This window comes from Eubalaena glacialis, chromosome X (assembly GCF_028564815.1).
Source record: "Eubalaena glacialis isolate mEubGla1 chromosome X, mEubGla1.1.hap2.+ XY, whole genome shotgun sequence".
NCBI classification, from domain to species: Eukaryota; Metazoa; Chordata; class Mammalia; order Artiodactyla; family Balaenidae; genus Eubalaena; species Eubalaena glacialis.
The window spans coordinates 117,560,529-117,583,979 of record NC_083736.1 but is presented as its reverse complement, the minus strand read 5'-3'; the positions used below and the strand labels follow the sequence as shown (position 1 = coordinate 117,583,979).

At 35.8% G+C, this 23,451-nt stretch overlaps 1 protein-coding gene across 4 annotated transcripts in view; it reads left to right on the top strand.

Moving 5' to 3' along the window:
• The window catches only part of SMARCA1 (SWI/SNF related, matrix associated, actin dependent regulator of chromatin, subfamily a, member 1), a 69,500-nt gene that overhangs the window by 8,898 nt on the left and 37,151 nt on the right, over window positions 1–23,451 (top strand). For 3 of the 4 annotated variants that reach the window (XM_061179344.1, XM_061179346.1, XM_061179347.1), the window contains exons 6-16: window positions 1,481–1,660; window positions 5,296–5,451; window positions 6,599–6,730; window positions 7,694–7,762; window positions 11,387–11,496; window positions 12,753–12,979; window positions 14,100–14,221; window positions 17,017–17,052; window positions 17,973–18,125; window positions 20,415–20,547; window positions 21,457–21,605. In XM_061179344.1, the coding sequence (XP_061035327.1) occupies window positions 1,481–1,660; window positions 5,296–5,451; window positions 6,599–6,730; window positions 7,694–7,762; window positions 11,387–11,496; window positions 12,753–12,979; window positions 14,100–14,221; window positions 17,017–17,052; window positions 17,973–18,125; window positions 20,415–20,547; window positions 21,457–21,605 (1,467 nt within the window). The remainder of the gene's footprint in view (window positions 1–1,480; window positions 1,661–5,295; window positions 5,452–6,598; window positions 6,731–7,693; window positions 7,763–11,386; window positions 11,497–12,752; window positions 12,980–14,099; window positions 14,222–17,016; window positions 17,053–17,972; window positions 18,126–20,414; window positions 20,548–21,456; window positions 21,606–23,451) is intronic. The other variant, XM_061179345.1, reaches the window with a different exon arrangement.

Below are 23,451 nucleotides of genomic sequence, written 5' to 3'. Positions count from 1 at the left end.
CTGTTAGGTGTGTGGCAAGTCCTTTAAATCAAGGGTCTGTAGCTCCTTATATTAAGTATTCTGGGTTGGAAACTACAGTCAGCTCAGACAGGGAGGAGCTTAGTTAATTGGACAACAGAAAGATCAGGATTTATCTCAAGCTCCTCTTGACTGCAGCCTGTCTAAAGATCCTTCATATTGAATTTATGCTGACACCAGCTATGTTTTAATTACTAAAAAGGGGAAAGATACTTTGAGTATAGAAAATTTGGAAAAAAATTGAGAAAAAATTAAAAGTAAGTTATAATTTTGTTACCTCGAAATAACCATAGTTAACATTTTGGCATATTTCTTTTTAGTCTTTTTCCTCTGGTTGTATTTATTTTGCATAGTTGAGGTCATATTATATATGATTTGGTATTCTGATTTCTTCACATTCATACATATTTTCCACATAATTAAAACATTTTGGTAAAAATAATTGTTAATTACTGCATAATAATTAATCCTAGGGAGGTTCCATAATTTTATTCATTTCCTCCCTTATTGCTGGTCATATGGATTGGTTGATAGTATATATTATATATATGTATATAGTATATGTTGGTTGATATATATGTATATATTTGATATATAATAATACTGTTATGAGAACCCTTGTAATTTAGTTTTTCTGCACCTCTCAAATTATTTCCATAGGATTTCTAGAAGTGGACTTACTTGGTTAAGGAGTATAAACATTTTAAGATTTTAATGCATAACATCCATAAAACTCATAAGTGAAATATCAGATAGGATAAATGCTATAAAAATAGCTTTAAGCTTAGGTTTATAAAAGAAATGTATACCTTGTATAGAGATAAAGCCAGAAACTGTTTTGAAAGGTCATACAGCATAGGACATAGTTCCCTTTCCCATAGGTTAAGTAGTGGATTCATGGGTGTTCAGTATATTATTTTTTAAAAAGTCCACTGGACTAGGTGATCTCTAGGGTCCTTTCTGGCTGCAAAGTTCATTTATATTCTGTTCTTTTATGATTCCTTAGGTCTTCAAGGGTGTGAGATGCAAGTATAGAGCTACATGCCCCTTGAAATGCATAGTCTGAATATTTCATGTCTGGGCTGTAATAATGTTGGGGTCAATGGGAAAGAAAGACCGGTATCTAAGCAGGCTGATAAAGGAAATGTGTCTGTGAAATACACGAAATTCCTAATTTTGTAAACTAGTAGAAAAAATAATATAGGTTGCTAGCTCCTTTAGGAGTAAAAGTCTCCTAAATAGAAAATTGCTTTGTTGAGCAACTTTGTAACTGCAAGTTCTTAGCTTCTTTTTGTGCTCAGGGTAAGTATTGAATTGGAATGGTTATTCATTAAAAAAAAAGTCTTTTAACTTTTCCCTATGTGAGATAGTTGGCAAATATCTTTTGTAAAGTTGCTACTAACAAATGTTTCATTAAATAAAAAATGTTTATGGATTTTTTTTCCTTGTGATGATAATGCAGGGTCTTGGTAAGACTTTACAGACAATTGCTTTGCTTGGTTACCTGAAACATTACCGAAACATTCCTGGACCTCACATGGTTTTAGTTCCAAAGTCGACTTTACACAACTGGATGAATGAATTTAAGCGATGGGTCCCATCTCTTCGTGTTATTTGTTTCGTTGGAGACAAGGATGCGAGAGTAAGTGAGAAACAGGTTTAAAAAGGCAATCAAGGATAACATCATTTCTGGGGTTAAGTTTTATTGCTATAAAAGACATTCGAGTTGACTGCTACTACTAAATATCACTTATGTTGTGCTTACTCTTTGTTAGGCTCTTTTGTAAGTGCATTTTATATATTAATTAAGCTAATTCTCACAACACTCCTGTGAGGTAGATGTGTTACCTATTCATAACAGAAAATCCATTATTATGCTTATTGGCATTTACTTTTAACTAGCTCATTAACCTAAGCATTTTGAATTGCACTTTTAAGTGATTATTTAAAAAAATCTTACTTTATTGACAGTATATCTTATCAGCGATTCTATCGTTTGTGCTGTTTTGATGCCAAAAATGTATCAATTTGCATTTCAATTTTTTTGTTTAAATTTTTTACTTTTGACTTTGACTTGTTTACATGCACACATGCTCATGCACACACACATGAATGGAACTTTTTCTCTTTGTACAGAGAGCCTTGTGTTTTGTGTTTATGCATAGACACAGCTTTCAGTTTTGATCTTTGAATAGAAAAATACATGTGTGCATACATTCTTAGATAATATCAGAAATTCTGGGCTCTTGTTTAAAGTAGCTATTTGTCAATCTAGTAGGCTACAATTATTTTAGGACTGTTGAATTAATCTAAAAATAATGAATTATGCAAAAATACCAAAATGAATAATCAGCTTAGAAAGCATATTATTAAACTTGGTCTTTATTTTGCCTCCAGAGAACATAGTTTAGAGTAAAGATTTATTCTATTTTACATATTTAGATAGGTTATCAAAAGATATCCTCAGAAGAATGGTAGCATAATGAATTATGTGATTTTATTCTTATCGTCTTGCTTGAAGAAAAATTACTTAAAGTTATTTAAATTTAACTTATAAATAATTTAAATATTGAAATACTGAGCTCATAAATATAGAATTACAGGCTTGATTCTTCCCTATGCCTAATATTTCGCAGTAGCAAATTAGTCACTTAGAAATCTTTCTGATTGCTGCTATTATATAATGTAATACCATTTCTTATAAAATTTTGTATTTCTAAAGTATTGATTTGTTTTGCTGAAGTTATTCGTTTTATTATTTATTTATGTATTTATTTCTTTTTGGCTGCGTTGGGTCTTCGTTGCTGTGTGCAGGCTTCCTCTAGTTTCAGCGAGCAGGGCTGCTCTTTGTTGCAGTGCGGGGGCTTCTCATTGCGGTGGCTTCTCTTGTTGCGGAGCACGGGCTCTAGGCGCGGGCTTCAGTAGCTGTGGCCCGCGGGCTCTAGAGCACAGGCTCAGTAGTTGTAGCGCATGGGCTTAGTTGCTCTGCGGCATGTGGGATCTTCCCGGACCAGGGCTCGAACCCATGCCCCCTGCATTGGCAGGCAGATTCTTAACCACTGCGCCACCGGGGAAGTCCCTGAAATTATTCTTGAAGGTCATAGATATTGAGAAATATCTAGGCTTGTGTTGTCATCATGTCTCAGTAAAAATGTATGTCAGTGGTTTTTGACTATATTATGTGGAATCCAAGGGTTTCATGAAGTGTCTCTGGGAGTTTTCAAGAAAGGGTGGATGTATTTAATTGGTGACTGCCCTATCTCTACCCCATGGGAGGTTGAAATTCTTCTAGACACTTCAAAAACTTCTTAATCATGAAAACTAACCTTCAAAGTCAATGTCTTGCAAATTTCCACTCATTAATGGGTTGGGGTTCAGTTTAGTGGGTGGTGACAACAATTTTTTAAAACATTGAGATAGAACAGAGTAGAAAGTAGCATTGAGGATATGTATTGCTTCTTTCTATATACACGCCCTCAAACATGTATGTGTATACTGGATTGCGACCTAAAGTACAATTTTACTGTGGGCCATGGTCAAAGAGTTTGAGAACCAGTAATTGTTAATTACATAAATAATTAATGTGCCATATGCAACACTTAAAGATTGATGTCGTTATGTGTAGAGAAAATCCGGATCATTATTTATAGACAGATTTGAACCTTTGTACCACATAGGATAGATATTTTGGATCTTTCTATTTTCCTGGCCTTCTGTAAACACTTTATGAGGTCAGTATTTTGGTAATAAAGTATTTGATGTAGGCCACAGTAGGTATTTAATTGAGGTAGGAAATTATTAGAGAAAATCCTGATCCTGTTTGAAGCTAATGTAGTCCTGAAGTATTTAGAGGTATGATTCCTAAACATAGTTTTTGACCCCTTCCTTTCACACTCCAGAGGCATCAAAGGTCATGGACATGGAAACAGGAGATCTGGTTTTAATTCTGGCTTTGCTACTGACTGTGATGTTGAATGAATCTCAAAGGGCCTTAATTTTTGTCACCTATAATATGAGAGCTTTTGGATTATGTGATCTTTAATATTCTGTCAAGGTATTTAACTCTGAAACTATCAAGTAGTTACACAAATTTCAAAGAAGAGCTAAGTTAAATTAAAATATGTGTATGTTCTGTGAAACTGTACGAGGAACCATTAAACTGAGTATTTCACAAAATCAAATAAGGGTAAGGTATATGCAGGACTAAATAGGGTCTGGCACCCTGGTTCTTTTTATTTTGCCTCTAACTCCCTAATGTCTTAATTAACTTTTTGAATACCACTTCCCAGGGAGCAGCTGAGATCTACAAAGGCCTTTTATCTGTCCTCTACTTCAGTCCAGGCAATTCTTTTATACATAGTGGGCACTCATTGAATATTTGTTGAAAGAGTCCCTGGCGTGTTTGATGCATAACTGAATTTATGAAATATTGACTTTGCAGTGAACAGTCAATTTTGTTTATGCACTGTAATTTCAGGTTTACAGTACTAACCAGTCCCTTCTCAATGTAGATTTTTGCTGCTCCCTGTTAACCTTTGTGGTTTTATTTTGACCCGTAATAAAAAATAATCTGGAATTCAGTTAATACAAGTTAAAAATGCTTTCAATCAACTTGGCTACCACATTGGCCACTGCCTATGAAGATTTAAAAATAGTTTTAAATAGTCTCACTGTTTTAAATAGACTCATGTACTAGATAAAGCAAGTCTCCTTTATAAAATCACATTTGTAGCCTCATAACATCAGGAATTTCACAAAAACATTAATGGGCTTTCATGACCCCTTAACAAAATTTATGACTCATCCCTGCTAGAAAGTGAAGGAGACATACAAGAGATCTCAAAAGGTTGGAATCACTCATGTATGTTGAGCTTTTTCCATTTATCGAAATGCTATCATGTTGGTAATGCTTGGATCTTGGTAAGAGTATGGTATTCAGAAAGTAGTTCCTTTGCCCATGTCCTTTTGATCCTCTGTGGTATGAAGAGAGAGCCTAGTAATTGTCATCTTCTGGTGATATGAACTTCTCCGGTTCATTGAATATGCTGTACTCGTTTAATGGAAGCCTTTGCTTCTCTTTTGTTGATAAAAAATATTAGCATGTCATACAGATAATTGACCACAAAAGTATCTTTGGGCCTCAGATTTCCTATCTCTAAAATGGATGAGACCGAATGATTCCAAGGGTCTCTTAGAATTCTTAATAGTCTGTTGATGCTTTAATTCTGTGACATCTTGTCAACATATTCTAATATAAGGAACTTTATTTTGCATCAGGCTGCTTTTATTCGTGATGAAATGATGCCAGGAGAGTGGGATGTTTGTGTTACTTCTTATGAGATGGTAATTAAAGAAAAATCTGTATTCAAAAAGTTTCACTGGCGATACCTAGTCATCGATGAGGCTCACAGAATAAAGAATGAAAAATCTAAGGTAAGCTAGTTCTCAACATCTTTATTAAAGTTTTCTTTTAACTACCGTTTCTGTTTGTTTACTTCTCTGTATTCAGAATTTAAAAAGTGATAGAAGATTGTGATTTTATTCACAGAATGTGAATGAAAATCAGTTTTTAAAATGATTTTGAAGTTTAAATGATTGAATATAAGACAAATGAAAATTGAGCCCAGTTTTTATGTAAAGAAAATTAGGTGTTCATTTGCTGTAACTGTTGCAGCCTAAGTAACTCTGTTATGCTACAGTATTTTAATATTTTGGCAATATTTGGTGTATAAATGTCATTTGCATTGGTTTATTTTTTGAGGAGCTACCTTACGTGTATTCATATGGATTAGAAAAAATCATTTCCTAGAATTATCTGACTTGTGTGAATTAGAGTGTGGTGTTAACATTGAAAAATACCAACATTTCTTGCCATTCAACTCCATCAACAGTAGGAAAAGCGTCAATTATTATGATGAACCTCTCTTTGGATCACTGGGCTGCTTTGGGAGAACCAGGGACACAACTGAAGCAAAATCACCAGGTGGTGCTTTTCAAATTAGAGTTAATACCCGATAAGAGGACGCATGTTAGAGAATAATTGTTAATTTAAGAGCACTATAAAAATGTGCATTTTTATTGATAAGATTACTGTTCTTTTATACTTTTTGTGCTTTAATTTTTGTGGTTTTATATTTAGAAAGTTAATATAAGATATTCGGGGAAAATGGGCTCAAGTGTGGTGCTTAAAAATTGTGACCAGGCCAAGTTAGAAGTTGGCTAGGCATGGTGGATGAACATGATTGGCAGGGAGAAGGTGATACTGTTGTATAAGGTGACTAGCCTGAATTCCATAGAGTTCTGACTGTTTCTGTGGACCCAAAATGGAAAAAATAAATTTTTTAAAGTGGGGGAACGGTCTCAGGTGTGACTGTGATCTGCATTCTTGTAAGTGTAGAAATGCCTAGAATATTTTGTTCAGTTGTGCTTCACTGTGGCAATGTCACCTGAACCAGGATATTTTGCCACAGAAAATTAATTTTCAAGTTTTATTTTATTCAAAAAATGTATTGGGTTGGATGAAGAACTGATGAACATTCTAATAAATAAAACAATGTTGACATAACTATTCTTTTTCTAGCTTTCAGAGATTGTTCGTGAGTTCAAGTCAACTAACCGCTTGCTCCTAACTGGAACACCTTTGCAGAATAACCTGCATGAACTCTGGGCACTACTCAACTTTTTATTGCCTGATGTCTTTAATTCTGCAGATGTAAGTTTGTCATACGTTTTAAGTGTAATTTTCTTGTGTTCACAGACATCTGTTTTCAAAGCATAGAATGTAGATTGAAATTGATAGTTCTTTTTCACTTGTAATTCTTTGTGTTTTGATTTTCTCAGAAAGGTGCTCTTAAGTAGAAATTTTTTCAAACAGGGATATTTAGAGAAATAATGTTTCTTTTCTTTGAGATTATCCTGCCTGTTAAACTTTGCCTATATAATAACATTGCTACCACAATTTATGACATAAGGTAGACTGAGTTCAGAATAGTGCTTTCTAAATTTTCTTTTAATTAAATTGGAAGGGTTTTCTGCATACTAGTTTGGCAGGTGGAGTCATTGAAATAATCTTTAATTATTGCAGGTATTAACATTTGGTGAGTACTAAAGAGTTTATAATATGTGATGTGAAAAGCAACATATTTTGTAAATGTATGATTTATACTGTTTTTATCATTAACACAAGGTTATGCTAGTGCAGCAAACAGAATTGAATGATTTAAGGAGTTTGGAGCTTGATTTTCCTCATTACTGATATTAATTGATAATAAAAAGTACCAAGTTCAGCTATCTATTGGTTTGTATACCTTATCTTGCTTTTGTTCATTTTTACTGTTTGATTAACATTTTCATTAGCATGTCTTCGATTTTTTATTCTTATTCCTACTCCTTTTAACTGGATATAATGCTACTATGGTATGGGGAAGCCTAATAAAAGCTTTTTAAGGAAAAACTGCTGATGGAGTGCCTCTATAATGCGGTTCAAATTTTGTTAACTGCTCCAGTATTTTATCTGTTTTCAAAGTAAATAATATTGGCCATCACAGTTAACATATTTTTGACAGTGCTTTTAAAATGAATTATTGCTATATGAGTTGTATAAGAATTTATAGAATACTGCATTTATTAAAAAAAACAACTGTGCACTTACTGCAGAATTTTCACCCCTCCACAGGACTTTGATTCTTGGTTTGACACTAAAAATTGTCTTGGTGATCAAAAACTTGTGGAAAGACTTCACGCAGTAAGTAATAGCAGACAGGAAAATTTAGTAATTATATATATATAACTGAGTTAGAAAACAAGCTGCTATAGAATCTGTTTGAACTTGTGGATTTGCTTCTGGGCTCAGTCTCAGGGTTTTTCCCTCTCAACTTTTCTAATAGCCTCTTTGGGAGGCAAACTCCCACTATATCCTCAGCTTCTCTATGGAACAGCTCTTTTGCTTTGGCTCTCTCCCCTGGATAATATGGTTCTCTCCCATAGAGGCTGTTCACTCTCCCGTACCCCACAGGTCCTTGAGATTGCATCAGTATTCTCCTAGTTCCTCAGTGCCATTTCAAAACCATTGCTTCTCCACTGTCATGTGTAAAACTCTTCCTTTGAGGCTCAAGTTATCTTGCAAGTCCATCCTCCGTCCATTCTTTTATCTGTCATCTATTCATTACCAGGTGACCCCTTCACATTCATTGAACACCAGTTTTCCCTTCTTTGTTAACAGCTTCTTGTATCCTTCTCTTTCACTCATATTACTCCATTTGTACCTGTCCTGTTATCTCACAGAGATATCCAGTGCCTGGACCCCTGCTTTACCCCCATCCGTCAGACCATTTCTGTTACATTTTCTGTATCCAGCAATGAGCCCATTTTCTATCACTTGAACCACTTTTTTTGGCCAATATCTCAAACTCCCTTGCTCTCTTGATCTGCCATTTCTGCCCTAAAAGCCCTAAACTGGAATTATGTAACTGTGTCTCTGTCCTATGGGTTTGAATTCTGCTTCTACCACTTACTAGCAGAGTGACCTGCTCTGTACTGGGGCTGCTCAACACTGATAAAGAAGATTATACCCACTGTACAGGTTGGAGCCACTACAGTTTCATGTTCCCTAACATAAGCTGGGATTTGATGATGTTGGTGATCCTTCAACATGGCCTTCTTCAGCATTCTTTCTCATTTCCTAGAACAGCTATTTCAGACTTTCCCCAGTCTCCCCAAGACCTCTAATCCAGGTGTTCCCTGCCCTCCTCCTTTCTCAGCAAGTACCAAGTACCATCATTCCTTTCTCAAAGAGAAAATAGAAGACATTAGGTAGGAACTCCTTCAAGGATATCCATCTTCCAAGGATATCTGCATCTGTGTTACCCCTGTTTGAGTGGAAGAGGTCTTCTTTCTCCCAGCGATGGCTAATTGTTCCAACGTGAACCCTGGATCTCATCTTTTCCTGTTTCCTTATGGACTTTTCCCCTTGATTTATCCTTTTTATTGACTGAATTTTCTACCTCTCCTTCCATGTTGGCTCTTTTCCTTCAACATGTAAATATGCTCAATTATCTCCCTTATTAAATCCTAACCCACACTTAGATGCCCCCACCTCACATACACAGAACAGTACTCCCTCAACACTTTGTCCTTCTCGAGCTCTGATTCTGGTTTATTACCTTGATGGCTAAGCTATTTGAAAGTTTAGTTTATCCCCTCTATCTCCACCACCAAATCTCCTATTTGCTCTTTTTTTTTTTTTTTTTTGGCCGCACCATGCGGCATGTGGGATATTAGTTCTCGACCAGTGATCAAACCCCTGCCCCCTGCATTGGAAGCGTGGAGTCTCAACCACTGGACCTCCAGGGAAGTCCCTATTCACTGTTTTTTAAAATGTACACCTATAATTTTAATTGGCTTAGTGGAGTTTTGTGAGGAAGTGGGTATAGATGCATTTGCTATTTTTTGTCTGCTGTTTTTAACGAGAGTCTCAATCTCTCTTTACAAATAATACTAAAAAAAAACCCCATGTATTGTCCACTTCTCCCTCTCTCCCCCTACCCTGGAAAAATGTAAACTTGATGTGGCAGAGACCCTGTCTATTTCCCACCACATTGTGCCCTGTGTGCCTGGTCCAGAGTAACTGCTCATTAAACATTTATTGACTTGAAGCCCTAACAGTCATCATACTTTATGTAAATATTTATTCAGAGTTAAACAGAACAAGTCCAGAAACAAATGACCTTATGTAATAGGGAATTTATTGTAAGAATGCAGAGGAGTAGAAGACAAATCTTCCAAGAATCTTGTAACACAAGTTGTAGTACAGCTGGGCCTCTGATAGCACGAACTTGGTCAACTCTGGGGAATGTTTACTCTGTCTCTGGTGGGTCCTATTCACTCCTGAATCCATTGACCACTAACTTTTATCCATTAAATACAATTGAAACTTACCTCACAAGTGTTTGTGATTTTTCAGTTACTTAGTTCAGGGTATACCTTTTGGTCAGTGCCCTAGCATCTCTGTAATATTTAGTACCGCTAACCACTCCTGCTTTAAGAGCTTTCTGTTTAGTGTCTGGGGTATGGGATGGATTTTCTCTTACCTCTTTGGCTGTTCTTTTCAGTCCCCATCATGGGCTTTTCTTTCTCTGTCCCTGAAAGTTTAGTGTTTTGTAGGGCTTTGTCTTTGTCTTCCTTTTTCATATGTGCTCTCCCTGGGGGTTCACTCCCATAGTTTCGGCTACCACGTCTATACTTACAACTCCCAAATTTCTCTCTCCTTGTCTCTCTCCTAAGCTCTAGACTTACATATCCCACTGCCTTCTGAGTCTTCTGCCTAAATGTCTCACAGGCAGTTGAAACTCTTAAAAATGCCACTTAGACAAATTTAAGAGGCCCAAGCAGGAAACCAGAAGTCTTCTTTTACACTTCCCTTTTCCTTACCTCCCATGGATCTCTAGTAATAATAGCCACAGTTTACTGATGTCTACTGTGGTTAAGCTCTACACATGTACTACCACAAATTGTCACAGCAGCCTTGAAAATAGGTATCTTTATCCCCATTTAAAAACGCTTGGCATACATGTATGCCATAAATCTATATGTTTTGGATGAATGGATGAGGAAACAGGCTTGGAAAAGTTAAAGAACTTGCCCAGCTCACAACAGCTAATCAGGGACTGAGCTGGATGTGGAATCAGCCTGATCTGGGTTTGATTTCTGCTTCTACCACTTACTAGCAAGGTGACTTTGGTGACGTTACTAAAATTGAAATAATTGCCTTTCCCTCAAAGATTTATTGTAAGGATTTAATACTCTATCAAGTTCATGGTGTAGTATTTGGCACATTGCAGGTGCTCTAGAGATTTTTTTTTTCTTGTGATAGAATTTGCCTTGCAGGTATATACTGATTATTTCATGTTTTTTCTCTTTTCATTCGTATCTTCCTTAACATTGAACCATTTTTTCCTCATTCATATATTTAACCATTTTTAAATGGCTTGAATTTTTGTTTCACTTTTAGAGACTCTTGGATCCATACTCTGACCTCAGATTTCCTCTTAGGTTTAAAAATATTGTATGACAGCAGATTTTTAAAAAAAGGATATTTTGTACTTTTTCAATAGTCAATAATCTTATTGTCTTAATTTTTAATGTCTTTTCTGCCATCAAATCATGAATGTCTAATTTAGGTCCCCTATTCTGAGTCTCTAATGGGCCATTACTTGGTTCTTTTTTACCAAGAAAGTTGGCAACTGGTGTTGGTAGTGTTTTTCAGATTATACAGTGGGAAGTAAATTTCACATTAGGGTGTTGTCAATGAAATAAATGGTTTATAATATTGAATGTTTTATAAACTTTTATAAAAACTCTCACTTTTCAGGTTTTAAAACCATTTTTGTTACGACGTATAAAAACTGATGTAGAGAAGAGCCTGCCTCCTAAAAAGGAAATCAAGATTTACTTGGGATTGAGTAAAATGCAGCGAGAATGGTGAGCTGTTTTATTTCCATTAGAATTTACTTATTAAAAATTAGCTTTGTAGTGGTTCAGTTGTGCCTTTAGTTCAAAAATTACATTTTTATGTTTAAATGCCAAGTTAAGTAGTTCAGATATTTTAATAGAAAATTGATGAGTATTTTATTTAACCTTTAGGAAAGAGCATGGGCCTTCGAGTCTACAGACCTGTGTTTGAGTCAGTGCTTTGCCTCTTAATAGCTATTTAGCTTGGACAAGTTATGTAATCTCAGTTTCCCTTCTGTAAAATGGGGATAATAATACTTACTTATAAGGATGTTAGGGTTAAAGGGGATAATGTCACCGGCACATTTGTTAGTTATTCTTGCTTTTTCCATCAATGAAAAAAGCAAGCTTGTATTGATAAATACAAGCAGAGCAGGAAATTGACAAGAGGAGTCACAAGGAATCATAAATTAGATAAAATTAAACATGTTAATAATGTAATAATGCTACTAAGAGAAGCAAAATGTTGCTTATATAAATAAAATTAGATAATTTATAATATACAGTGACTTCTCTATTATTGAAGCCAGTATAGAGTAGTGGTAAAGAGTATATTTCTCTGGACTCAGACGTTAAGATCAAACCCTCGCTTTGTCCCTTTCTGTGGCTCTGAATAAATTGTTTCACTTCTTTTAGCTGCCTGAATTTCCATCTGTAAAATGGCAGTGACCCTAGTACTTATCTTGGAGTTGTGAAGATTTAACAAGATGATTCATATACCTGGCACTTGCACTCAGTACAAGTTGGCTGTCGTTATAATTAAATATTATTACTGTCCAGGTGGATACGTAGGTTTGTTTTCTCCTGGGTGAAGGTCTAGAAAAGACAATAAAAATGTTTATAGGATCAGAAAAAAATGACCTATGAAGACAGGTATAAGAAATTGCAACTGTTTTTAGCTCAAACAAGTAAAAGCCAGATACCAACTTTCAGCAAATATTCAGATGTAGCTGTCTGAATTGTTATCAGCTGATGGCAATTTTTAGCAATGGATAAAGCAGGAGGAAATAGGTTTACAGGCAACATACAAGTTAAAATATTCAGATCTTCACTATTTTTTGGTTTTGCTGATCAAATTTAGTCTCAAATCAAATCTTTTTGTTTTTCTTTAAATAGGAATCTAAGCAGATCACCAAAGGGACATTAATTTTTTTTCCAAAGGGACATTTCTTGATGGCATTAAGCCTTTATAATAGTCGATGATTAATTATAGTTTAAAATTTTAGGTATACAAAAATCCTGATGAAAGATATTGATGTTCTAAACTCTGCTGGCAAAATGGACAAGATGCGGCTCTTAAACATTCTGATGCAGCTTCGAAAGTGTTGTAATCATCCTTACCTGTTTGATGGTGCTGAACCTGGTCCACCGTATACCACTGATGAGCACATTGTTAGCAACAGTGGTAAAATGGTAGTTCTTGATAAACTGTTGGCCAAACTCAAAGAACAGGGTGAGTTACAAATCTTCAAATTAATGTGAAGTAACTTAATATTGTATATGAATAACATTTTGCATAATCATTTGTCATTCATTCATTCACTTGTTCAGCACACATTGTTGAGTATTTACTGTTTGTCAGGAATTGTCCTATGGGCTGGGTATGCAAAGATGCACAAGACAACAGTCCTTGCCTTGTAGATGCTCACAGTACAGTGAGGAGGAATAGTTGCAGGTCATTATGATAGTGCTGTGATACGCTGAGAGATTGGGAGTTGGGGAAGTCTTCACAAAGATGACGTTTGAGGTGAGCACGGGAGAATGTGCAGGAGTAAACCATGAGAAAAAGGAAGGGAAGGGTGTTCCGCATCTTCAGTGAAGCAGAGGTGTGAAAGAAGGGAATGTGGAGCTTGTGGTATTTGGGTAGAGTGGCAGTGGATGAGTCTGGGAAGATGGATGGGGCCATTACAAAAGGCCTTTTACACTATGATTTAAGGAGTTTGGACTATTTTGAAGGTGGTGGGGGTGGTCATAGAATATTTGGCTGTGGAGAGTGATGTGATCAGACTTGTATGTTAGGAAGAGAAGCTTGGAAGCAGTATGGGGGTGTATCTACTGAGGATGAGAGACTAGAAACATCCTCAGGATGGAGTAAAGGCAGATTTTATTTTATTTATTATTTTTAAATTTTATTTTTTATTTTTTTATCATTTAAATTTTATTTTATTTATTTATTTATACAGAAGGTTCTTATTAGTTATCTGTTTTATACGTATTAGTGTATATATGTCAATCGCAATCTCCCAATTCAACCCACCACTTCCCCCCTCTTGGTGTCCGTACGTTTGTTCTCTACATCTGTGTCTCTATTTCTAGTAAGGGCAGATTTTAAATCATTTCAATATGCGTGGAGGATTTTGAAGACCTTAAAAATGTGTAACTCAACAAATGCATACTTCTGTATAGTATCGTTGAAGGTGTGTGTTTGTGTTTGTGTGTGTGTGTGTGTGGTTTGTGGAGTGTTCATGTGCTATATATGTATACTGCATATGATGTTTACTTTTATTTTTGTAACTTTCAAGTTAGTTTTACACAAGATGAATAACTTGCTTTTTTTTGGTGAAATGTTTTAGGTTCAAGGGTTCTCATTTTTAGCCAGATGACTCGCTTGCTGGACATTTTGGAGGATTATTGTATGTGGCGTGGTTACGAGTATTGTCGACTGGATGGACAAACCCCACATGAAGAAAGAGAGGTGAGGAAGAGAAAATAAAACAAGACTTGAAAAATCAGAGTTCAATTAAGCCATGTTTTTCATCATTAGGTAGTTTTGAACTTTGGCCTTTTCTTTAGCTAGGTGCATTGAATTTCTCACTACCATCTCTCTCTCTTTGAGATCTTTAGCTGGACTTCCATTACACTGGCTCTTTACAAATCATTCTTTCCAAGGTTTTCAAAGACATCCTAAGTTATCTATTACATCCTTACCTCCTCTAATCACTGCTGTCTCTAGCCTTTTGACTACTTGTTTCTCAGTTTACTCTTTGACCCCTGATTCTATGTCATTTTCTTTTCTTGATTTGCCTCCTACATTAGACCCTCGCCATTCATGGAGTTTAACAGTTGAGATTGTTTCAATTTATGAGCAACCGTAGACTCATGAGACAGTAATTTGTAAAGGGAATGATCTCAGTCTTATAGAAATTTTGTACAACTGAAATGGACAACATAGGTGTAGGAGCTTATCATGCATTTGGATTTTGGAGTACTAAAAGGTTGGTGTGCAGGAATGAGTCACTTAGCTAATGAGGAAGCCTGCCTAGCACCCAGTATTTTTCTCTAATTTGGAAATTCTTAAAGAATTTTAGATGATTTCTCATGAATGTCAGGGGTCTAATGTATTTTAAGCCCTTTGAAGCACTTTTTTTTTTGAGGGAGAGGGCTTTGCTAATTTATCTTCTCTTTTCTGTGATCCTTCAGGGCTCTGTCTTTGGCCTCTGTTTTAAGTCTATACTCATGCTCTGGGCAGAGATCGTGATTTCATGGTATAGTGGAAAATGCATTGAACTTGGTTTCAGAAGACCTGAACTTAACACCAACTCCACCACTATGCGTGCAAGCTATTTAATCCTCTGAGCCTCAGTATCTTTGACTCTTTATTATAAGGGTAATATTAATGCTTAGGCTTCTGTTTTCCTGACAGTGTTGTGAGGATCACTGCATATAATATGTATGAACAGAGTTTTTGTACTGTGTAGTGCAGTATAGCCCACAGGTCATGAAAGTGCACACAGGCCTTTTCACCTCTCAGCTCTAGGACCCCTTCTCAGGCCACAAAGACTCTCAGCCTGTGTCCCTCTCCTTCCATAGCTGCAGTGGGCACTCTGTCCCTTGTGTGCCTCCTTAGTGAAACCTGGCATAGTGTACGAGAGTGTCCACAGCAGGAGCACAGGCCCTTTTCACATTAAGGGTTTCCCTGCTACCCACTGTGGGAAAACAGTTGTGGTAATATTTATAAATGAGGACGTTTCAAAGCTTATACTGTTCCCTGCTCTTTAGTCTTTTACCCTCTCTGAAGTGGTAACTTGAAGCTTTATTGGGCTTTTGCTGATTTATTCCTGGGAATGGATTTCTCCAAATCCACATTAAGCATAGTACCATTCAAGATGGCCCTTCTTCCCGGAATGAAGATGATACTAAGGCAGAAGAGTAGGTGCTTTCTGATCTCAAATAGCCAATTTGCATTTCTGTCTAATCTCTCTGCTCATGAATAATGTGGACTTTACCTAATTATGCTCCAATTATCTGGTTTCTTAAAATGTTAAATAATGTTCTCCCTTCAGAGACTTTGAGTCACATTCTTTGACTTTAGATATAGCAAAGTGAGGGACTTCCCTGGTGGTCCAGTGGTTGAGACTTTGCCTTCCAATGCAGGGGCTGCGGGTTCGATCCCTGGCTAGGGAGCTAAGATCCCACATGCCTTGCAGCCAAAAATCCAAAACATAAAATAGAAGCAATATTGTAACAAATTCAATGAAGACTTTAAAAACGGTCCACATCAAAAAAAAATCTTTAAAAAAAAAAGAGATAGCAAAGTGAGAGCTGTTAATTTTGTTTTGGAAATGCCCTGCCTTCCCATTATGTTGCTGTTCAGACAAGCATTTCATCTATTTTCCTAGTAAGAAGGGGAAGACTACCTTTAATTCCTTACTCGATTTGTTTGCGAGCTGTTAATAAGCAATTCTTTCTCAATAGCAGCCGGATTTGCCCTTTCTCCATTGCTACAGCTAAATTCAGCTAGCTTCTGTAACCTTTACGTATTGGCCTCCTCACTTTTATAGGGAAAGGAACTAACATTTGTCAAGCAACGACTATGAGCTAGGCAACTTAGAGTTCCAGCTGAATTCTCCCAGCAGCCCAGTAAAGTATTGGCATAATTTTCTCCACTTGAAACTGTGTCTCAGAGAGGTTAAATGCTTGCTGAGAACCACATGTGTAATAAATGGTAGAGTTATGATTCACGCCCAGGTTTTTGCTATTTCCTCTACACCAAATTGCCTCTCACTACACCATGCTGCTTTCTGTACTGCCCCCTCTACATGCTGTATGGACTGCGGCAGAGTCACCTTCTCTGTCTGCAACTTTTGACCATGCCATTCCATTCCTTAAAAATAGAACTTCCTGTATTTTGTTATTATGAAAGTAATATATGATTGCCAAGGAAATCTTGAGAAGAAAAGTATTTCTGGCCAATCTTTTTATGCATATATAATATATAAATAATTAATATTATACTCTATACACTACATATGAAGTTCAGTATCCTGATACTTTTTACTCAACATTATGTTGTACTTTCCTATATCAGTAAAAAATATCATTGTAAAAATAATTTTAGTGTAATATTTCATCCTGTGGACATACAATAAATAATTTATCCCCCTATTGTTGATCATTCAGGTTGTTTCCAATTTTTCACTATTATAAATAATGCTTAAGTAAAAGTCCTTATACATAAATCTTTGTGCCCATCTCTGATTATTTCCTTAGGATAAATTCCTAGAAGTGGAATTACTGGGTCAAAGGGTATGAACACTTTTAAGACTCTTGATGCATATTGCCAAATTGCTTTCCAGAAAGGTTGTACCAATTTACACTCCCAGCAGCAATGTATGAGAGTGCCCGTCTCACCGCCCCCTCGTCAACATTGAGTATATCATTTTTTTAATCTTTAAAAAATGGTATTATGTTGTTTTAATTTGCATTTATTTGATTACTAGTGAGATTGAACATTATTCTTGTGTTTATTAGCCATTCGTACTTGTTCTTTTGTGTACTGTCCTTTTTTTTTCTCATTTTTCTATTGGGGTCTTAGTGTTTCTTTCTAATTAATTTGTATGAGATCTTTATATAGTAAGGATATTAACATCCTATTAATTTTTAAGACTCTTCACTGAATATCCCTGGATTACTTTCCTGATTTTCCTCATTACTTCCCTGTTTGCTCCTTTTCACCATATGGAAATAAATCTACTTACCTTCCCCTCTATCTGTTGCTCTCATTCCCACTTCTAAACTTTTATCTCTCTTGGTTGGTCTTCTATACCTTCTTTATTAATTCTTCATAAATTAATGGGAATGAAGTTGAGATATATGACATTTTACCCCCTAGATATATTTTAGCTCCCACTCAATTAAAACATTTTCACTATTATTATTTTAAAATAATTTAAATGATTGATTACTTGCTTAGTTAAATTTGTCTTTGTGATTGTTCTTTTTATTGATGTAAGCTTCTAAAGATTAGGAACGTTATGTAATACACTTTTTACTGTACACATAGTACAGTTTATAGATAGATGCTTAAATATTTTTGAAGGTGGAAGAATATTACAAAGTGGGGTTTTGAGCATGCATGTTAAAATGTTTATTTCTTTCTTAAGGACTCTGGTAATATAATTTGATTTTTCTCTCTTTTTCTTCCATCTCCTGTCAATTAAATAAAGGAAGCAATAGAGGCCTTTAATGTTCCTAATAGTAGCAAATTCATCTTTATGCTGAGTACCAGGGCTGGAGGTCTTGGAATTAACTTGGCAAGTGCTGATGTGGTTATACTATATGACTCAGACTGGAATCCACAGGTTGATCTACAAGCTATGGTTAGTAATCTTTAATGATATCAGAAATTTACCTTAGCTCAGAAAACTATTGTTATTTATACAGCACAAAGGTAATTTATGATAAAAGGGTAACAACAATCTTTGGGGGGTTTTGTAGATGTTAAAATAGATTTTTCTGGAAAACAAAGTTGCTGTGCTAATTGCAAAAACAAACAAAACAAAAACAAATACACCCCAAGCCCAACTATAGCATTTGTGTGTTGATTTTGGCTTTTATCATGAAACAGAAATGTCATTTTTTCCCACTCCTAAATATTGAAGAGGGCACATACATATGTTTTAATGAAAAGGGTTTAAAAATTAGTCTTTCAGTATTGTTTTCCTTAACAACTAAATATATTAAAATCCTTAGCACTGAAATTGGGAGAGATAGGATTTTAATTTCTGTTATAAAACAATTGGGGCAAGAAGGTAAAAAGGTAACAAAGGAATATATTCCAGGAAAACATTTGCTGCCTAAGGACACCATCAGAAACTACTCTATGTTTAAAAAAGATTCAGGGAGCTTTTTTTACCTTTCATCATGGTATCATTTATTGAACTAGAGCTACAACTTGAGTCACTGTGACTCAAGTTTTGAGATATATATAATTTCAGAAGTAAAAAGATACAACATAGCTATGCATTCAAAATCCCCGGAATTTATGGGACAACTGACTGTCTTTGGAAACGATTAAAGTCATATGCCAATGAGGCAGAGCTTAGAAGTCGTCCCTTTTCTTTTATAATAGAGAATTGAAAATATTGACCATTGGGACATTTTAAAATCCACATGCTTTGGCATAATTGTTACTGCTTTAGGTACCTAACTGCATGTTTGATGTGACTAAGTAGGAGTAAGCCCCAGTAAGTTACAGTGTTACTGAACTGGAAAACTTACTGGTAACACTTTATTTCCTTAAAAGTGTTAGAGGATAGCTGATCTTTCACGATTTACTGATTTGAGTTTGAAATGTAAATATGTGTGGGGTGTTGCTTTCTCTCTCAGTGTGCTGTGTTGAAACTGTTACTGGCTCTAGTGTTTTTATATTTAGTACAAGGGCTGTTTTGAACCCTGTTTCTTTGATTTTTTTTTCTTGACCAGCCTCCTCCCTTCACCTATTTGCCCTGGCAGCTTCTTGTGTTTTAAAAACACTCCCCCTGCAATGAACATTGTGGTACATGACTCTTTTTGAATTATGGTTTTCTCAGGGTATATGTCCAGTAGTGGGATTGCTGGGTTGTATGGTAGTTCTCTTTTTAGTTTTTTAAGGAACCTCCATACTGTTCTCCATAGTGGCTGCTTAAAAAAAAAAAAAAAAAAAAGGTCATGAAGAACCTAGGGGCAAGGCGGGAATAAAGATGCAGACCTACTAGAGAATGGACTTGAGGATACGGGGAAGGGGAAGGGTAAGCTGGGACAAAGTGAGAGAGTGGCATGGACATATATACACTACCAAACGTTAAATAGATAGCTAGTGGGAAGCAGCCGCATAGCACAGGGAGATCAGCTCGGTGCTTTGTGACCACCTAGAGGGGTGGGATAGGGAGGGTGGGAGGGAGGGGGATGCAAGAGGGAAGAGATATGGGGACATATGTATATGTATAACTGATTCACTTTGTTATAAAGCAGAAGCTAACACACCATTGTAAAGCAATTATACTCCAAAAAAGATGTTTAAAAAAAAAAACAACAAAAAACAAAAACACTCCCCCTAGCTGTTTATATGTTATCAGAACTTGCCACCTGTCACACCTTTACCAACTGTAAACCATAGGACCAGTTCAAGACCATACAGTAAGGGTATTAATAGCCCATTAATTTTTATGACCCTTTACTACAGATCCCTGAATTGCCTCAGTAAACAGAAAGAACTGCTTGCTGATGAGAGAAAGCTGACTTTTGCCACCAAAGCAACCCTTATTAACTACTTTGCCCCTCACTTAAAAAACTCCTTGCTAGTGTGGAAGATGTTTCTATTTAATGGCTTAAAGTTACTTAGTAACTTAATCCAGAAGCTTTCAGCTCTCTTTAGTCCTCATCTTAAAGGGATTTTGTCTGTTGTCCTTCTGGAAATTTCCATTAATGGTACGGCAGAATATTTGCAGATTTCTGTGTTCCCAGGGGTCTCTAGATATTCTTAATATTCTTTACCCTCGTTTCAAAAGTGGCAGGTCTAGAGAGATCAGGAACTAATTTTTATTTTCAGAATTTTATAGCATAAGCTGGCTATACCATACATTTTATCCAGAATACCCAATGTCTTATATTAGGATTTTTTCTACTAGGATCGGGCACATCGTATCGGTCAGAAGAAGCCAGTACGTGTATTTCGTCTCATCACCGACAACACCGTTGAAGAAAGGATTGTTGAAAGAGCTGAGATAAAACTGAGACTTGACTCAATTGTCATACAACAAGGTATTTATATGTGTAAACTGAATTAGGTGGTTTTTTTTGAAAAACACGTGCAATTTTCTTCAGAGGAGATTACTTTTATTTATTTATTTATTTATTTATTTATTTATTTTTGGCTGTGTTGGGTCTTCGTTTCTGTGCAAGGGCTTTCTCCAGTTGCGGCGAGCGGGGGCCACTCTTCATCGCGGTTCGCGGGCCTCTCACTATCGCGGCCTCTCTTGTTGCGGAGCACAGGTTCCAGACGCGCAGGCTCAGTAGTTGTGGCTCACGGGCCCAGTTGCTCCGCGGCATGTGGGATCTTCCCAGACCAGGGCTCGAACCCGTGTCCCCTGCATTGGCAGGCGGACTCTCAACCACTGCACCACCAGGGAAGCCCGGAGATTACTTTTAATGAAAGTTGACCAAAATCTGCAAACTTAGTAAAAGAAAAAAGTCAAATTAAAAAAAAAATGCTAATTTAAATCTGCCTATTTTGAAACCTGGCATTCAGTATATGGAGTAGATACTTGAACATCACTAGCTTATAGTTGAATGTCAGTGGCATGTCTTTTGAAGTACTTGGTATTATTTAGCAGATAAAATGTTTGGTTTAAAAATTTTAAAACATGTATTAGAGGGTGCCTTTTCATACAGAACAATTTGATCTGAGAAATGAAGTTTGAACATGAAAAAATGTTTCTGTCCTTCTATGTTTTAACTGAATTTTATAGAAGGAAATTCATATTGAAATAGAAGGTATGGTAGAAGAAAAACTTGCAGGGTTGTTCATTTAAAAAATTACTTTAAAGCTCACTAATTTTCCGTTATAAAGTTTTACTTATGTTTAAATGTACTAGTTTCTGATTAGAACTAATATGCTATGCTTTCTCTGGAATATCATTGAATATATACAACTTTTACTTTTATTATCAGGAAGACTTATTGACCAGCAGTCTAACAAGATGGCAAAAGAGGAAATGTTACAAATGATACGTCATGGAGCCACCCATGTTTTTGCTTCTAAAGAAAGTGAGCTGACAGATGAAGACATTACAACTCTTCTGGAAAGAGGGGAAAAGAAGGTTAGTTAAAATGGCATTTTGTTTTCATGATGGATTGCTTTAACATCAGTTTATTTCAGCATGATTATTGTAGTGAGTTGTTTCAAATGCATGTGTCAAACTGCATGTTTCAAATGATTCATGTTCTAAGAATTTGTAGATTTATATCCGGAGATAATTTAGGTTTTTTTTTTAGTTTAAATTTTGGTGAGAAGAGTAAGAACCAGAGTTTAAAACTGAGTGACCTTGTATCTCATGCTTATAATATTGGTATTTACTCTACTTAAAAGCCAAAAAAATTTTGTGTTTAATCACTTGTATCAGGACTGCATTTTTGTGACTTTTTTGCATGGGATTAGAAATTATCTACTGATACATTGTGTCGACTGAAACTTTTGTGAACATTTTGTAAAATATTAAAGCATTATTTGTTAAAGTATAATAAGCTGTTTCAGAATATTGCAATTTTGTGTTGAATTTACCTTTTTTCACAAATTATTATGGATAATTTCAAACATAAGCAAAAGTAGACAGAATAGTGTAATGAACCCCCATGTACTTATCACCCGTTTCCAACAACCATCAACCAGTCCTGCCCCATTCACACCCCCAGTTCATCTTCCCCCTTCCTGGATTATTTGGGAGCAAATCTCAGCCATATCATTTCAGCTGTAAATATTTCACTATGTATTTCTAAAATATAAGAACTCTTTAAAAACATAATCATGATGGCATTGTCCCACCTGAAAAACCCCAATAATTCTTTAACATCAAAAATCCAGTTATAATTCAATTTCCAATTATCTCAGAAGTAGCTAAGCTTTTTTAAAACTCTTTTTAAAAATCAGAATGCATATAAGGTCTATACATTGTCACTGGTTGATACGTCATGTGTATCTTTTTTAATCTGTAGGTTCTCCCTCCATTTATGTATTATTTCCCTTGTAATTTATTTGGTGAAGAAACTGGATTGTTTGCCTTTTGAGTTGCTCACAGTCTAGATTTTGCTGATTCCATCCCCACGGGGTATTTTACCATGTTCACTTATTTACTGTATTTCCTGTAAATTGGTCGAATTTACTTTTCACACTATTTTTTGTTTCTGAGGCTATATCTCCATACATTTATATTATAGCCCCAGGACTTATTTATTTCATAACTGACCTCCCACCCCCCACCTCTGGCAACCAACCAATCTGTTCTCTGGGTCTATGAGTTAGGTTTTCTTTTTTTTTAGATTCCGCATATCAGTGAGATCATATGGTATTTTTCTTTCTCTGTCTGACTTATTTCATTTAGCATAATAGCCTCAAGGTCCATCCACGTTGTCGCAAATGGCAGGATTTCCTTCTCTTTAATGGCTGAGTAATATTCCATTGTATACATTCACACCACATTTTCTTTATCCATTCATCCATTGATGGACACTTAGGTTGTTTCCATGTCTTGGCTATTGTAAATAGTGCTGTAACGAACATGGGGGTGCAGGTAGGTATCTTTTCAAGTTAGTGTCTTCATTTCCTTCAAATAAATTCCCAGGAGTGGAATTTGGAATTGCTGGATCATATGGTAGCTCTATTTTTAATTTTTTGAGGAACCTCCATACTGTTTTCTACATTGCCTTAACCAATTTACATTCCCACCAACAGTGTAGGAGGGTTCCCTTTTCTCCACATCCTCTCCAGCATTTATTATTTGTAGACTTTTTGATGATGGCCATTCTAACAGGTGTGAGGTGATATCTCATTGTAGCTTTGATTTGCATTTCCCTGACGATTAGTTATATTTAGTACCTTTTCATGTATCTGAGGTCATATGTTGGAATTTGAACAATCTTGTGTTACTGTGTTTCATGTTAGTGTGCAAA